At 35.8% G+C, this 14,382-nt stretch overlaps 1 protein-coding gene across 3 annotated transcripts in view; it reads left to right on the top strand.

Annotated features, from left to right (window-relative positions):
* The window catches only part of TOGARAM1 (TOG array regulator of axonemal microtubules 1), a 79,320-nt gene that overhangs the window by 13,123 nt on the left and 51,815 nt on the right, over nt 1-14,382 (top strand). For all 3 annotated transcript variants that reach the window (XM_032871206.1, XM_032871205.1, XM_032871207.1), the window contains exons 2-4: nt 1,770-1,926; nt 6,613-6,747; nt 13,485-13,790. In XM_032871206.1, the coding sequence (XP_032727097.1) occupies nt 1,770-1,926; nt 6,613-6,747; nt 13,485-13,790 (598 nt within the window). The remainder of the gene's footprint in view (nt 1-1,769; nt 1,927-6,612; nt 6,748-13,484; nt 13,791-14,382) is intronic.

Raw genomic sequence — 14,382 nt, 5'->3', positions numbered from 1 at the left:
TACTTATCCGGCAGAGCTACCCAGGATAGGTCTTGATCTCAAAGTCAGGAGTTCAGGCCCTGTGTTGGGCTCCTTGCTGGGCATATGGAGCACACCTAAAGAAAAAAAAAATGTATTCCCTACTGTAGGATTATTTCTTGATTACTCACTATTTTAACTGGGTTAGTATGTCTTAATGTGTCTAATCAAAAGTTGACTGTAATTGGTTTCATTTTTATCCCATTTAATATAAACTATTGTATAATCAGTCATAGAAATTGTAATACTGTACTCTGAGAAAGTAAAGTCAGGTTTTTTTCATTTCAGGCATTATTTATTTTTCTTTGGTATTTTCTGGGTTAATTTTTGAAGATATTAACTTGTCTTTCACAAAATTTGTTAAGGAGAAACAGTTTATCCGAGGATTTGGTAGTTCATAGTCTTGTAATAGTCAAGTAGCAAAGAAGTTTTCAAATAGACATATCTTTAATTTTATTGTTTTTCATTGTTATTCAATATTTGGCAAAGTTTGCAAAGAAGCATACTGAGAAGGCTTATAGCTAACTACATGTCTAGATTTGACTGTGTCTGTAAGCTTCAAATAAATATATAGGCAGTAAGTATAATTTCTGTTCATTCAACTTTTTTTTTTTTTTTTAGTTTTTAAGTTTACATATTTATTTATTTTTAAATAATTTCTGTACCCAACGTGCAGCTTGAACTTGCACCCCCAGGATCAAGAGTCACATGCTCTTTTGACTGAGCCAGCCAGGCACCGCTGTTCTCTCAATTTTTTAAATATGCTATAGCCATATTGAATGTGAAGTGATCCAGAACAATTGAGGTCGTCATTGGTGAAGAATTCTGAACACTTGGGGGCGCGTGGGTGGCTCAGTGGGTTAAACCTCTGCCTTTGGCTCAGGTCATGATTTCAGGGTCCTGGGATTGAGCCCCACTTCAGGCTCTCTGCTCATTAGGAAGCCTGCTTCTCCCTCTCTGCCTGCCTCACTGCCTACTTATAATACCTCTCTCTCTTTCTCTGTCAAATAAATAAATAAAAATCTTAAAAAAAAAAAAAAAAAGAAAAGAAAAAAAGAATTCTGAACACTTGGATCATGCTCTCATTTAGTTCTTTAACTATCTGTCCTATAGCACTTTTGTACGTTAAGGATGAAAAGGGACATGTGAAAAAAAAAATTGGATACTATAAAGTACTAGACATATGTAAAGTATCAGGCACTTGGTTTCAACTAAAAAATCTATCTTAAGAAAACCTCCTAAGGGAACTGTGACATAGGTTACCATTTTTATTTGGGCTACAGAATATGGATAGTAAATTTGTCACAGTAGGACTAGTAGAGTGGAGTGCTTACTGGTTCAATGACCTTCAGTTGGCATTTACTGTGTAATACTCAAGGACAGCATAGTGTGACAGTCTACACTCCTAAATCAGAAATGTTCTTTGCTGTATTCAAGTTGTCTTTTAATTCTTTCTGTCATTTACATTCTTTCCTTCCCAGCTGCCAGATTTGTACTTGAGGAAGGTAAGGTGCAGAAAAGGTTTGGGGTAAAATAATAAGAAAGAGACAAAAATTTAGCATTTCTATCATGGAATGAAAAATACAGTTAGTGTAACATACGATATTTGGATGTTTATTTGTATCATTTGTATATTTGATAAATTTAGTATTTTTAATCTGAATTTCATAATTGAGTCTAAATTTTTCTGCCATATTTATTACCAAGAAGATGTAACACATATTTGATAATTTTTTATTCTCTTCTTACAGTTTTCAGCATATGATTTCATCCCATCTCCAAAATTAAAGCCCTCTCAAGGAATGCCAGTAAATGATGATTTATGTTTTAGCAGAAAAAGAGTGTCAAGAAACTTATTTCAGAATAGTCGAGATTATAACCCAGATTCTCTTCCTGTATATGCTGCTGGTAAGTAAAAGGTCCAGGTAATGGACATGTTGAAACTATCTTAAAGGTTTCTCTAAATTTAATAATTCCTTTAAGAAGAATTTATAATCTAGTAGACAATTCAGATTCAATAAATATTTGTTAAAGATCTGATAGGAATGGGCACCTGGGTGCCTTAGTCCATTGAGTGTCCAACTCTTAATTTTGGCTCAGGTCATGATTTCAGGGTCATGAGATCAAGCCCTGTGTCTAGCTCTGCACTGGGTGTGGAGCCTGCTTGGGATTCTCTCTCCCTCTCATCCCATACACTTCTTTGTGCCTGTTCACTCTCTCTCTCTTTCTCTCTCTCTCAAAAAAAAAAAAAAAAAAATCTAATAAGAATGGACACTTTGACATAATTGTCTCCTAAGGCTCTGGGAGGGTTTCTCACTGAAACTCTTTTTTTTTTTTTTTTTTTTTTTAAGATTTTATTTTATTTATTTGACAGAGAGAGATCACAGTAGACAGAGGCAGGCAGAGAGAGAGAGAGAGAGAGAGAGAGAAGCAGGCTCCCCACTGAGCAGAGAGCCTGATGCGGGACTTGATCCCAGGATCCTGAGATCATGACCTGAGCTGAAGGCAGCGGCCCAACCCACTGAGCCACCCAGGTGTCCCTCTCACTGAAACTCTTTAAGTACTAATGTAAGGCAGTATTTACTTAATCAACAATCCATATTTATTGAGTGTCTCCTATGTGTCAGATATTTTACTAGGTACTGGGAATATGGCAGTCAACAAAAGAGGGAAAACTTTCTTCGTAATAAATCTTGCATTCTAATTGGAGCAAAGCAGACATTAAATAAATGCAAAGCATAGTAGATTAGATAGTGATAAATGCTATGGAGAAAAATAAAGCAGAGAAGCGGAAATGGGGAAAGGGCTATTTTAAATAATGTGGTGAAAGAAGACCACATTCAGAAAGAGAATATTTGAAGAAAACCACACAAGTATCAAGAGAGAATAAAAAATAATACAGGAAGAGGGAATAGTGCAGAATTCAGAACATGTTTGAGAAAGATCAAAGAGGCTAGTTAGTCTGGAATGAAATCAGTAAGGGGTAGAGAAGTAGAAAATGAAATTAAAGAGGTAATAAGGTCCTTATTGATAAGGTCTAGTGGACTATTGAATGAACTCTAGCTTTTACTCTGAGTGAGGAACATTTTGAGAAAAGAGGTAACATATGTTGCCTTGTATTTTCTAGGCATGTTTTGGATGTTACATTTAAAATAGAGCTAAGGAAGGGCACCTGGGTGGCTCAGTCAGTCAAGTGTCCAACTCTTGATTTTGGCTCAGGTCATGAATCTCACCGTGGTGATATCCAGTCCCAGGTCTGGGTCCATGCTCAGAGAGAGTCTGTTTGAGATTCTCTCCCTCTTCCTCTGCCTTTCCTGCCCCTGCTCCCAGCATCTCCCTCAAATAAATAAATAAATCTTTTAAAAATAAATAAATAGACTTAAGGAGGGCAAGGGTGAGAACAGGGTAGAGTTGATGGAGGTTTAACCAGGCTAGCAGTGAATGTAGTGAAAGCAGTTAGATACTGACCATATGTCGTAAGTAGAGTTGATATGATCTGCTGATGGATTGGGTATGGAATTTGTGAGAGAGAGAAGTAAAGAGTGCTCTAAGGTTTTTTGTCCAGAACAACAGAAAGATGTTTGTCTAAGTAAGTGTTACAGAAGGTAAATATTATGGTAGTTTAAAGGACATGGTCATTGTCATGGGCCATATCAGAAAAGGCGCTGAAGAGGAGGTAATTATAATGCATCTTTTGAGGATGTATGTGATATAAGCAGTTAGAGGTGAGTTGTGAGGAGAGCAGAGGTTTACATTAGGAATGGGCTTGGGATATTCTAGGAGCTGTGTGAAGAAGACATGATTCATTTTAGATGGTTGATAATAAATTTGGATATGGGGAACCCCTGTGTACTAGGCTCATGCTTATAAGCTATATGGAACTAATGGGAGATTGTTTTTATTAAGGAAAAAAGAAGCTAGGGTGATAAGGTTGGTTACAAATCAAATAGAAATAATCAGGAAAATATGACCACTGGATATAGAAGATGAAGATAGGGAATAGAAGAAGATTTCAAGATTTAGCACACAGGTAATTACAGAAAGGGTAATGTGTTGGCAAAACAAAGCCAGTTGGGAAGGAAAAGTGGTTTATAACATAAAGATTGAGTTTTTTATAGTTGTTTATTTAATATTTATTTAATATCCAGATGATATCATTTATTGAAATGTGTTAGCTATGAGTCCAGGCACAAAATTTAGAGAGTATTGTTATCACAGGAGAATTTATATACCTTTATGCAGTAAAAGTCCATAATATTTTCATATAAAATGACTGTTAGACAGATTGTGTAGTTTTAATGTCTAATAGAGTAAAAGAAATGCAAGAATATATCCAGTTATGGGGTGCCTGGGTGGCTCAGTGGGTTAAAGCCTCTGACTTCAGCTCAGGTCATGATCTCAGGGTCCTGGGATGGAGCCCCTCATCGGGCTCTCTGCTCAGTGGGGAGCCTGCTTCCTCCTCTCTCTCTGCCTGCCTCTCTGCCTACTTGTGATCTCTCTCTCTTTCTCTGTCAAATAACTAAATAAAATCTTTAAAAAAAAAAAAGAATATATCCAGTTATGCTCATACCATTAGTTTGGATTTTTATAAGGCTCATGCTTTCTCATGCTTTCTGTACTGTTGAAGGCTCTCACCTAGTTGTATAGATTTAAAATAACTGGAAAGTAAGACATCATATAACCTGATGCTAGATTGGATGACATGGATTATAAGTACTGTAGGGATTTAAGAAAGGAAAAGGTGATAGAAGTGGTGAAGTGGTGATGAAGTGCTTTGAGAAAACTCCAGGAGAAAAGTTGGCCATGAGCTGGACCTTAAAAAAGGGCGAGGTTTGGGGCTCCTGGGTGGCTCAGTGGGTTAAAGCCTCTGCCTTAGGTCATGATCCCAGGGTCCTGGAATCGAGCCTCGCATCGGGCTCTCTGCTCAGAGGGGAGCCTGCTTCCTTCTCTCTCTCTGCCTGCCTCTCTGCTTATTTGTGATCTCTCTCTGTCAAATAAATAAATAAAATTTAAAAAAAAAAAGAGGGAGAGGTTTGTGGTTGAACAAAGTGAAGAAAGAGAGGGGCTCTTATAGATAGGGCAAAAGTAGAACCAAAGCATGGAGGTGAAAATTACTTTAGAAGGTGTCCAGTACATGAAGGTTAAAGGAGCTTAAAATCAAAGGGAGAGAATTTTAAAAATCATAGGATTTCAGAACTTACATAAAGGACCCCCAGTAAGGAATAACCTTAACCAGCTAAGGGGAAGAGATCTTGGAAATATGGCTACATAAGTTTGGAAACTATGTGAATGCTGTGTTACATGTTAGGAAACAAACTAGAAGAGTTCTGCAGTACGACATTTTTGTGTAATATATACTACAAATGTCAGGAAGAAGGAAAATCAGCCCAGGAAACAACAGATGTTGGTGAGGATGAGAAGAAGGGAAATCCTCTTACATTGTTGGTGTGAATGCAAACTGGTACAGCGACTCTGGAAAACAGAGTGGTGATTCCTCAAATAGTTAAAAATAAAAAATGAAATAAAATAAAAAGTTAAAAATAAAACTATCCTATGATCCAATAATTGCAGTACTAGATGTTTACCCAAAGGTACAAAAATACTGATTCGAAGGGACACATGCACATTTTATAGCAGCATTTTCACGTTTATAGCAGCATTTTCAACAATTGCCAAATTATGGAAGGAGCCCAGGTGTCCATTGACTGATGCATGGATAAAGAAGATGTGGTATAGGTGTCTGAGGGGCTCAGTTGGTTAAGCGGCTGCTTAAGGCTCAGGGTGCTGGTATTGAGCCCCCTTGTTGGGCTCCCTGCTGAGCAGGGAGTCTGCTTCTCCCTCTTTCTCTGCTGTTTCCCCTGCTTGTGCTCTCTTGCTCTGTCAGATAAATAAGTAAAATCTTTAAAAAAAAAAAGAAAAGAAAAGAATGAAATCTTGCTATTTGCAATGATGTGGTTGGAGCTAGAGAGTACTATGCTAGGCGAAACAAGTCAGAGAAAGACAAATACCGTATGATTTCACTCATATGTGGAATTTGAGAAACAAAACAGGTGAACATAAGGGGAGAAAAAAGAGAAGCAAACCGTAAAACAGTTTTAACTATGGAGAACAAACTGAGTGTTGCTGGAGGATGTTGAGGGGATGGGTTAAATGGGTGGTGGGTATTAAGGAGGGTACTTGTTGGGATGAGCACTGGGTATTATATATAAGTGACAGATCACTAAATTCTACTTCTGAAACTAATACTACACTCTATGTTAACTAACTGGAATTTAAGTAAAAACTTGGGGGAAGAGAAGGAAAGCAAGGTCTGGAGAAATGTTCCATGGTAAGGCAGCATGTAGAAAGACTTTTTGTGTATATTTTTCAATATACCTTTCTTTGTACTTTTGCAGTCTCTTCTGTTCTTTAATCCCTGATACCAATCAGATATGCCCATAGCAAAAACTGTCCCTTTCTTGCCTACCTAGTTCACTGTACAGTTACTCCTGTAGTTATTCCTATGCAAATGAAATCAATATTTCTGAAATTAAATGTATTCATGAAATAAAGTTAATATTTATTTTTATGTTTTTCTCTTCCTTCTCTTCAAAGGCAGTACTGGGACTCATCAGACAAATGTTTCTGGGAAGTGTAGACAACTTGGATTTTCACAGATATGTGGGAAAACTGGCAGTGTGGATTCTGACTTACAGTACCTAGGAACAACTAACAGTCATCAAGATAAAGGTTTAAATTCCAACTTTATTTGGATACAAAGATTTATAAATATTATGTGGGATATCCAAATGTAGCTTATATGTTATTTTGTGTAATTTCATTCATTGCAATAAACTTATATATATTTTTTAAAAACTTATATTTTTAGTAACAGTTTTGATAACATTTTTTCATAACTTACCCTAAAATGTTAGATTGAATAATCTTAATGTAAGTATAAGTGGTGGAAATTAGAGAGTTTAGAAACTCATGGTGGAGATGAGCATTTTAATACCAAGTAATTAAAAACATTATTCATTAAAAAGTACTGTGTTAGCAGAAAACAGTTATTTTCCATAGCAGTTTTAACTTTTCTTTTTTCCTTTTTGAAAGAGATTATGCAAGTTGCGGGGAAGAGGGAGAATCTTAAGCAGGCTCCATGCCCAGTGTGGAGCCACACTGGGTTCAGTCTCACATCCCTGAGATCATGACCCAAGCTGAAATCAAGAGTCAGATGCTTAACTGACAGAGCCACTTGGGCGTCCCAGCAGTTTTACCTTTTAAGGCTGTTGAGAATTTATTAAGCCCCCTGTTAGGAACCATAACTTCTTGACTAGCTGTCATTTCAGATATCTTATATATCTCTAAGATATAGAACAAAAGGAAGGACTTGAGGCTGGCTGTCAGTTATATGAATTTTTGATTTGAAGGGGTTTCTTAAATGTCTGTGTTAAGTAATAGCTTTATCAATTATTATTTAGAGGTAAGGTCATATGAAATATTTTTAGAGGTATTTTAATTTTTGTTAAATATCCTTTACTAAAGTTTTTTGAATGATAGGGACATACTTCTGTCTTTATTTGTCAATGAGAAGTAACGCTCATTTGAAATCAGTAAGGAAGATTTGTTAATATAGTACTTAAATTTTAGCAACCCTTTCCTCTACCCACTACAAAGGCCATATGACTCCATAAAGTTTTTCTTTATGGTGTTATTCCCAATAAAACAGTTCATTTTTCTTAATGAAAGAGATGTTTCCTAAATTTTGACTAGATTCCCTGGGGACTTGTGATTAGTAGAAACAGGGAAGATTCTCTCTGTTGCTTAGTCTGTTCCTGTTTACTATGTCCCCCAAATGATTACATAACCTTTGATAACTACCTCCACTCTCAGTGCTTAATCAGATCTTTGAGGCTCTGGTTTTCTATGACCTCTCAGAATACCTATAAGAGCAGTACTAAAGGGATATCAAGTTCTTCCAGAGTCAACATTTAACTTAATAGTAGGTGTACATTAAAAAGTCTGTTAAGACCACCACCATGTTGGGGCATGTTGGGGCATGTTGGGTGGCTCAGTGGTATAAGCCTCTGCCTTCAGCTCAGGTCATGATCACAGGGTCCTGGGATCGAGCCCCACATCGGGTTCTGTGCTCAGCAGGGAGCCTGCTTCTCGCTCTCTCTTTGCCTGCCTCTCTGCCTACTTGTGACCTCTTTCTCTGTCAAATAAATAAATAATATCTTAAAAAAAAAAAAAAAAAAGACCACCTCCATGTCAACTAATATTCTGAAGACCTGGGTATAGATGCCGAAACCATCGAGAAGCTTCCATCCCAATTTTAAATATTGCAGTGATCCACACCAAACATTGGAAATGTTGGTATATTTTTTTGCATTCTATTGGTTCTATTTATGTGCATTAAAAGATTTGGTGTTTGAGTTCTTTGTAAGAAATATTTTGAAATCTCTTAATAAAAGTAATATGTAATAACACACTGACACGGAAGCATCAGAATCTATTAATAGAACATTGCAATTCAAATCAGAAAGTTGAAAGTTTTCATTCTACATATAAATTGGGGACTACTTAAATCTCCTGTAGTCCTCTTTCCCACCCAAATAAGATTTAGGTATAAGTAAAGGTCCTAACTGTCATTTATGAGTTAAAAACAAATGATATATAATTATATCTAGGTAAGCCTTCAGAAGAAAGTTTTGTTAGTATACATAAGCTAGGTCTGTTGTTGTTGAAAATCTTCCAAAAAAATATTAAAGGAAAATTGAAGAGAGCCCTAAATGGTTACAAATAGATTTTTATATTAGTTGAGTAATAAAAAGAAAAGATCAATAAAAAGCAAGAGAAAATAATAAAACACACAATAGCTAGCACAAAATAAGATGGTAGAATTAAAACAAAAAAATATCAGTAGTACCATAAATATCAATGGATAGAACTTAACTATTTAAATAACATAGATGATCAGATTTTATTTTATTTATTAAAACTATTAATGCTATTTTTTCTGGTTTATATTTTTTCCACTTTCTTTGGGAAGTTTTTAGTTAAATCCCAGTTAGCATACAGTGTAAAATGTTACAGGTTCAGGTGTGCAATACAGTGATTCAACACTTCCACACATCACCTGGCAGTCATCACAAGTGTACTTCTTAATCCCCATCACTTATTTAATCCACCCCCAAACCTGCCTCCCTTCTGTTTCTTGGTTTCCCTTTTTTTCCCCCCTTTGCGCGTTCATTTTGTTTCTTAAATTCCACATATGAGTGAAATCATATGGCAATTGTGTTTCTCTGATTGACTTATTTCGCTTAGCATAATACTTTCTAGCTCCATCCATGTAATTTCAAATGGCAAGATTTCATTCTTTATATGGTTGAGTAATATTCCTCTGTGTGTGTGTGTGTGTGTGTGTATGTGTGTGTGTTGTGTGTCTACCACATCTTTTTTTTTTTTTAGGATTTTATTTATTTATTTGACAGAGAGAGATCACAAGTAGACAGAGAGGCAGGCATAGAGAGAGAGGGAAGCAGGCTCCCTGCTGAGCAGAGAGCCTGATGTGGGACTTGATCCCAGGACCCTGAGATCATGACCTGAGCCGAAGGCAGCGGCTTAACCCACTGAGCCACCCAGGCACCCTACCACATCTTCTTTATCCATTCATCAATAGGTGGACACTTGGGCTGTTTCTGTACTTTGGCTATTATAGATAATGCTGCTATAAACATCACAGTGCACGTATCCCTTTGAATTAGTATTTTTGTATTCTTTGGGTAAATACCCAGTAGTGTAATTGCAGGGTCATAGGGTAGCTCTAATTTTAACTTTTTGAGGAACCTCCATACTGTTTTCCAGAGTGGCCTCACCAGTTTGCATTCCCATCAACAGTACAAGAGGATTCCCCTTTCTCCACATCCTCGCCAATACCTGTTGTTCCCTGCGTTGTTGATTTTAGTTATTTAGTTATTCTGACAGGTGTGAGGTATTAGTAGTTTTGATTTGCATTTCCCTGATGCTGAGCATTTTTTCATGTGTCTGTTGGCCATCTGGATGTCTTCTGTACATTTTTAATTGGATTATGAAATACTATTTTTAAGAGCCATACCTAAAACATGTCAAAATAGAATGGGAGAAAGTAAAGCATGGAAAAGATATACCAGGCAAATAGTCAAAGATAGCAAGTATAAAAATACTGATATTAGGGAAAACATGCACACTAAAGGTAAAAATATTTTTAGGGCTAAAGATTATCATCATAATGAAAAAAGAACAAGAAGAGATAAGACTTTGCTAAAATCATTTGGAGGTAGGGGGGAGTGTGTGTGACAGAATTATAAGGAGAAAATTAACAAATCCACAAATGTCCAAATTTTCAGTAGAAAATTTAAATAGAGGGGCACCTGGATGGCTCAGTCAGTTAAGTGTCTGCTGCCTTGGGCTCAGGTCATGATCCCAGGGTCCTAGGATCCAACCCCACATTGTGCTTCCTGCTCAGTGGAGAGTCTCCTTCTCCCTCTGCTCCTTCTCCTGCTTGTGTTCTCCCTTTTTCCCTCAAATAAATAAATAAATAAAATCTTAAAAGAAAACTTAAATAGAATAAAGAAGTTTTAGATTAGGTGATACAGAGTAATGAACAACACAATTAATAAGCTTGTAAAAGTTGTCTCAGAAATGGAAAACCTCAATAGACCTGTAATCATTGAAGAAATTTTATTTTAAAATTTATCCCTACACACAGAAAAACGACAAAAATATTCCAGGTTCAGATGGTATTCCTAGTATTCTGTCAAACCTTCAAAAAGAGATAAATCCTATCTTAAACAAACTGAAAGAATTAAAAAAGAAAGAAGTTTTCCTGCTTTATTTTATGAGATGAATATAGCCTTAATTCCATGACCCCATTAAGTTAATGAATAAAGGGGAAAAATGGTGGCCCAGTCTTAACCTTCATGGAAGACAAAGTCCCAAAAATGTATTAGCAAATGGAATCTAGCAATGTCGTTTTAAAATGTGTATGTTATATATTACGTGCAAGTAATCTTTCTTATCACAGAAAGGAGGCAAACCATTTAAATGTGTCGATAGATGTGGTTAAAATTCAACATCTGTGCATGGTTACAAACTCCTAACAAACTACAGTTAACTTTCTTAACCTGATTAATATCTGTTAATACCTATAGCAACTATATTTAGTGTTAAGTATTAAAATTCACTTTAAAGTCAAGAATAAGACAAAATGCTCACTGTTACCATTGCTTTTGAAAATGTAATTACTAATCCCTTTAGCATTGGGAAACGGGCACTGTTCTGGAATCTAAAGATCAGAATCTATTAGAGGAGAAAATAAACAAGAGCAGAAGTGACTTCTGTGAGGAAAAATAAAGTACGATAGGAGACAGAATGTGATAAGGAAAGTTTCTGTGAATGAAAATGTTTAAGCAGAACCCCAAATGAAGTGAGGGAGTAAGTTACATTGATACCTGGAAAAATCCAGGAAGAGAGCATTCCGGGAAGAGAGAATAATCAAAGTACAAAAGCTCCAAAGTAGCACCACATTTGGCTTATTGGAGAAATAGGAATATTTCCGTATATTGAGTGAGAGGGAGAGTAATCTTCAGAGGTAACTTGGGGCCTTGTGGGATATAGTGAGGATTTGGGATTTTATTCTGAGTGGGATGGGAAGTGATGAGAGGTTTTTGAGAGGAAACAAAAATAGCCTGATTTGACTATTTTAAAAGGATCAGAGTTACTGTATAGAGAAAAGGTTTAGTAACAATGGGGGCAGGGTGCAAATCAAACTAGTGAGGATATGGCAATTGTAAAGGCCAGAGATGATATGGCTTGTATTAGAAAGGAAGCAATGGAAGTGATGAGAAGTGGTTGGATTGTGATGTACAAAGTAGTCATAAAGTTTGGAAACATAATTTTATAATGTATGCTCATGTAATATGAATAAGCCATTTACTCTGTATTCACCTAAGTTTTCAGACTCAGTAATCACCCTGTGTTGCTAATGTTGATTTACTAATGAATTAGATATGAGGTTTGTGAGAAGAATCAAGGATGAGTCCAATTTTGTTGGCCTGAGCAACTTGAGGAATAGAGCTGCCATTTACCAAGAAGAGTAGATTTTACTGGGAAATCAAGAGTTTGGTTTTGAACATGTTACATTTGGGTCATCTGTCTTTTTAAAGATGATGTTGAGTGGCTTTTGATATGAAGTCTGGATACAAAGGAAAATCCGTGCTAAAAATTTGGGAGTCATTCTGCTCCCTATCTAGGAAGAGCCTAGTTCAAAATTAAAAGTATAAAATTTGTAGAGGAAGAAAGAAAAATAGTCATTACTCTCAGATAAAATGTGGTACAAAGTGGTAATTAAGAGCACTTGGAAGCCACAGTGCCTGGGTCTGTATCCTAGCTTTATGATTTCCTAGTGTGTGATTTTTGGCAATTTAGTTATCCCTCCTATGTTTTTTCTTTTAGTCTATAAGATGAGTACGTACCCCTCAGGGTTCTTGTGAGGATTAGATTACTTAATACACACGAAGTGTTTAGAACACCACTTGATTGGGAAAAAAAAAAAAAAAAGAACACCACTTGACACGTGGTAAAGTGCTAAGTATTAGCTCCCATCATTATCATTATCATAGTTGCCATCATTATCATGAAAATTACTAGATTACCTACAAAGAAAATCTAAAAACATATACAGAAAACTGTTAAAATATTAAGCGATTTAGCAAGGTTGCCAGAATATAAAGGTCAATAAAGTTCCTAGACACCAGCAACTTTTAGAAAATACAATTTTTAAGAAAAAAAAATTACAGTACCAACAAAAAAATATAAGTATATGGAAACCTAACAAAAGATTCACATACCTTTTGTAATGAAAGCTAAAATACATTTCTGAGAGACAAAGACCTAAATAAATTAAAGGAATTCAGCCTCCATGTTTAAAAATGTTAAACAAGGAGGCTGATTATCAGGAAAATGGCAATTATTCCTAGGTTGATCTGTAAATTCAATGTCACTCCAATCGAAAACCCAACAAGGATCTTGTATAGGATCTGACAGCTGATCCTGAAATACATATAAAAGAATGGAAAGCCGTGAATGGCCAAGATAATTCTAAAGAAAATAAAAAATGGAAGGACATCCATCCTATTGGATAGCATTATGATAAATAAAACAGTATTAGTGCAAGAATAGACAAAATAGACTAATTGAACCAATAAGAAGCATCTAAATGTGTGTGTATACATACATATATATATGTATATATATATGAACTTTATAGATGAAAAGAAAGGACAGTTTAAAACATGGCACTGAGAAAAGTACAGTATCTATTTAGAAAAAAATTAGATCTTTACCTCACACTGTACAAAAAGAAATAAACTTTGTGAAAAGCAAACCAGCTTTAAACTCTTAGATGTATATACATAAATAACATATTTTCTTTTATTTTATTACAGTGTATGCTAGCCTGAATTTTGCCCCTAAGACACAGCAGACCTTTGGTAGCCAGACAGAACGTACTTCTTCATATTCTGGTCTAAATGCAAGTCCAGGAGGTTTCATCCTTCCATCCTATCCTCTCTCATCACCTCGAACTAGTCCAAAGCACACATCTCTTACCGTATCTCCAAAGAAATCTCAGGATACTTCTGTTAACTTCTCCAATTCCTGGCCTCTTAAAAGCTTTGAAGGACTACCAAAGCCAAGTCCACAGAAAAAGCTTGTCAGCCAAAAATCGTCTGACCCTCCAGGTAGAAATGATGGTAAAAATTAATACTTTGTTCAAATTTATTTGTGTTTTTGAAATATTACTTTGGAGTTAGGGTTGTTTGATCTTTAAGAGCTGGCATTTTATTTCTCTGAATCAGGAAGCATCTAGGAAAATGTTTAATAGTATGTTAAATAAATCAAACACGTTATATAAAATAAAATTCAAATGAAATTGTCATTTCTTTAAATTTGTACTTCAAAATCTTTTTTCAGAACTAGGCAACTAATATGCTTTATAATGAACATAAACATGAACAGCCCAAGAGCCTAGTAACAAATTTTAGCATTAGAAATATAATTAATGCTTAGTATCCATTTATTCTACAGTTTTTGAATGCCTACTAATGTTAAATTTATTTAAAAGAGTTTTTATTATTTGTTAACTGAAATATTCTTTTCTTAACAATAGCCCTTTCCAGGATGCCTGGGTGGCTCAGTCGGTTAAGCAACTGCCTTCAGCTCAGGTCATGATCCCAGGGTCCTAGAACTAAGTCCCACATCAACCTCCTTGCTCAGCAGGGAGCCTGCTTCTCCCTCAGTCTGCTGCTCCCCCTGCCTGTGCTCTGTCTCTCTCCTTCTCTCTGA

This window comes from Lontra canadensis, unplaced genomic scaffold, assembly GCF_010015895.1.
Source record: "Lontra canadensis isolate GAN:19392208 unplaced genomic scaffold, GSC_riverotter_1.0 scaffold42, whole genome shotgun sequence".
Classification (NCBI taxonomy): Eukaryota; Metazoa; Chordata; class Mammalia; order Carnivora; family Mustelidae; genus Lontra; species Lontra canadensis.
Note: the sequence above shows the minus strand (reverse complement) of the source record. Positions and strands in the feature narration are given on the sequence as shown.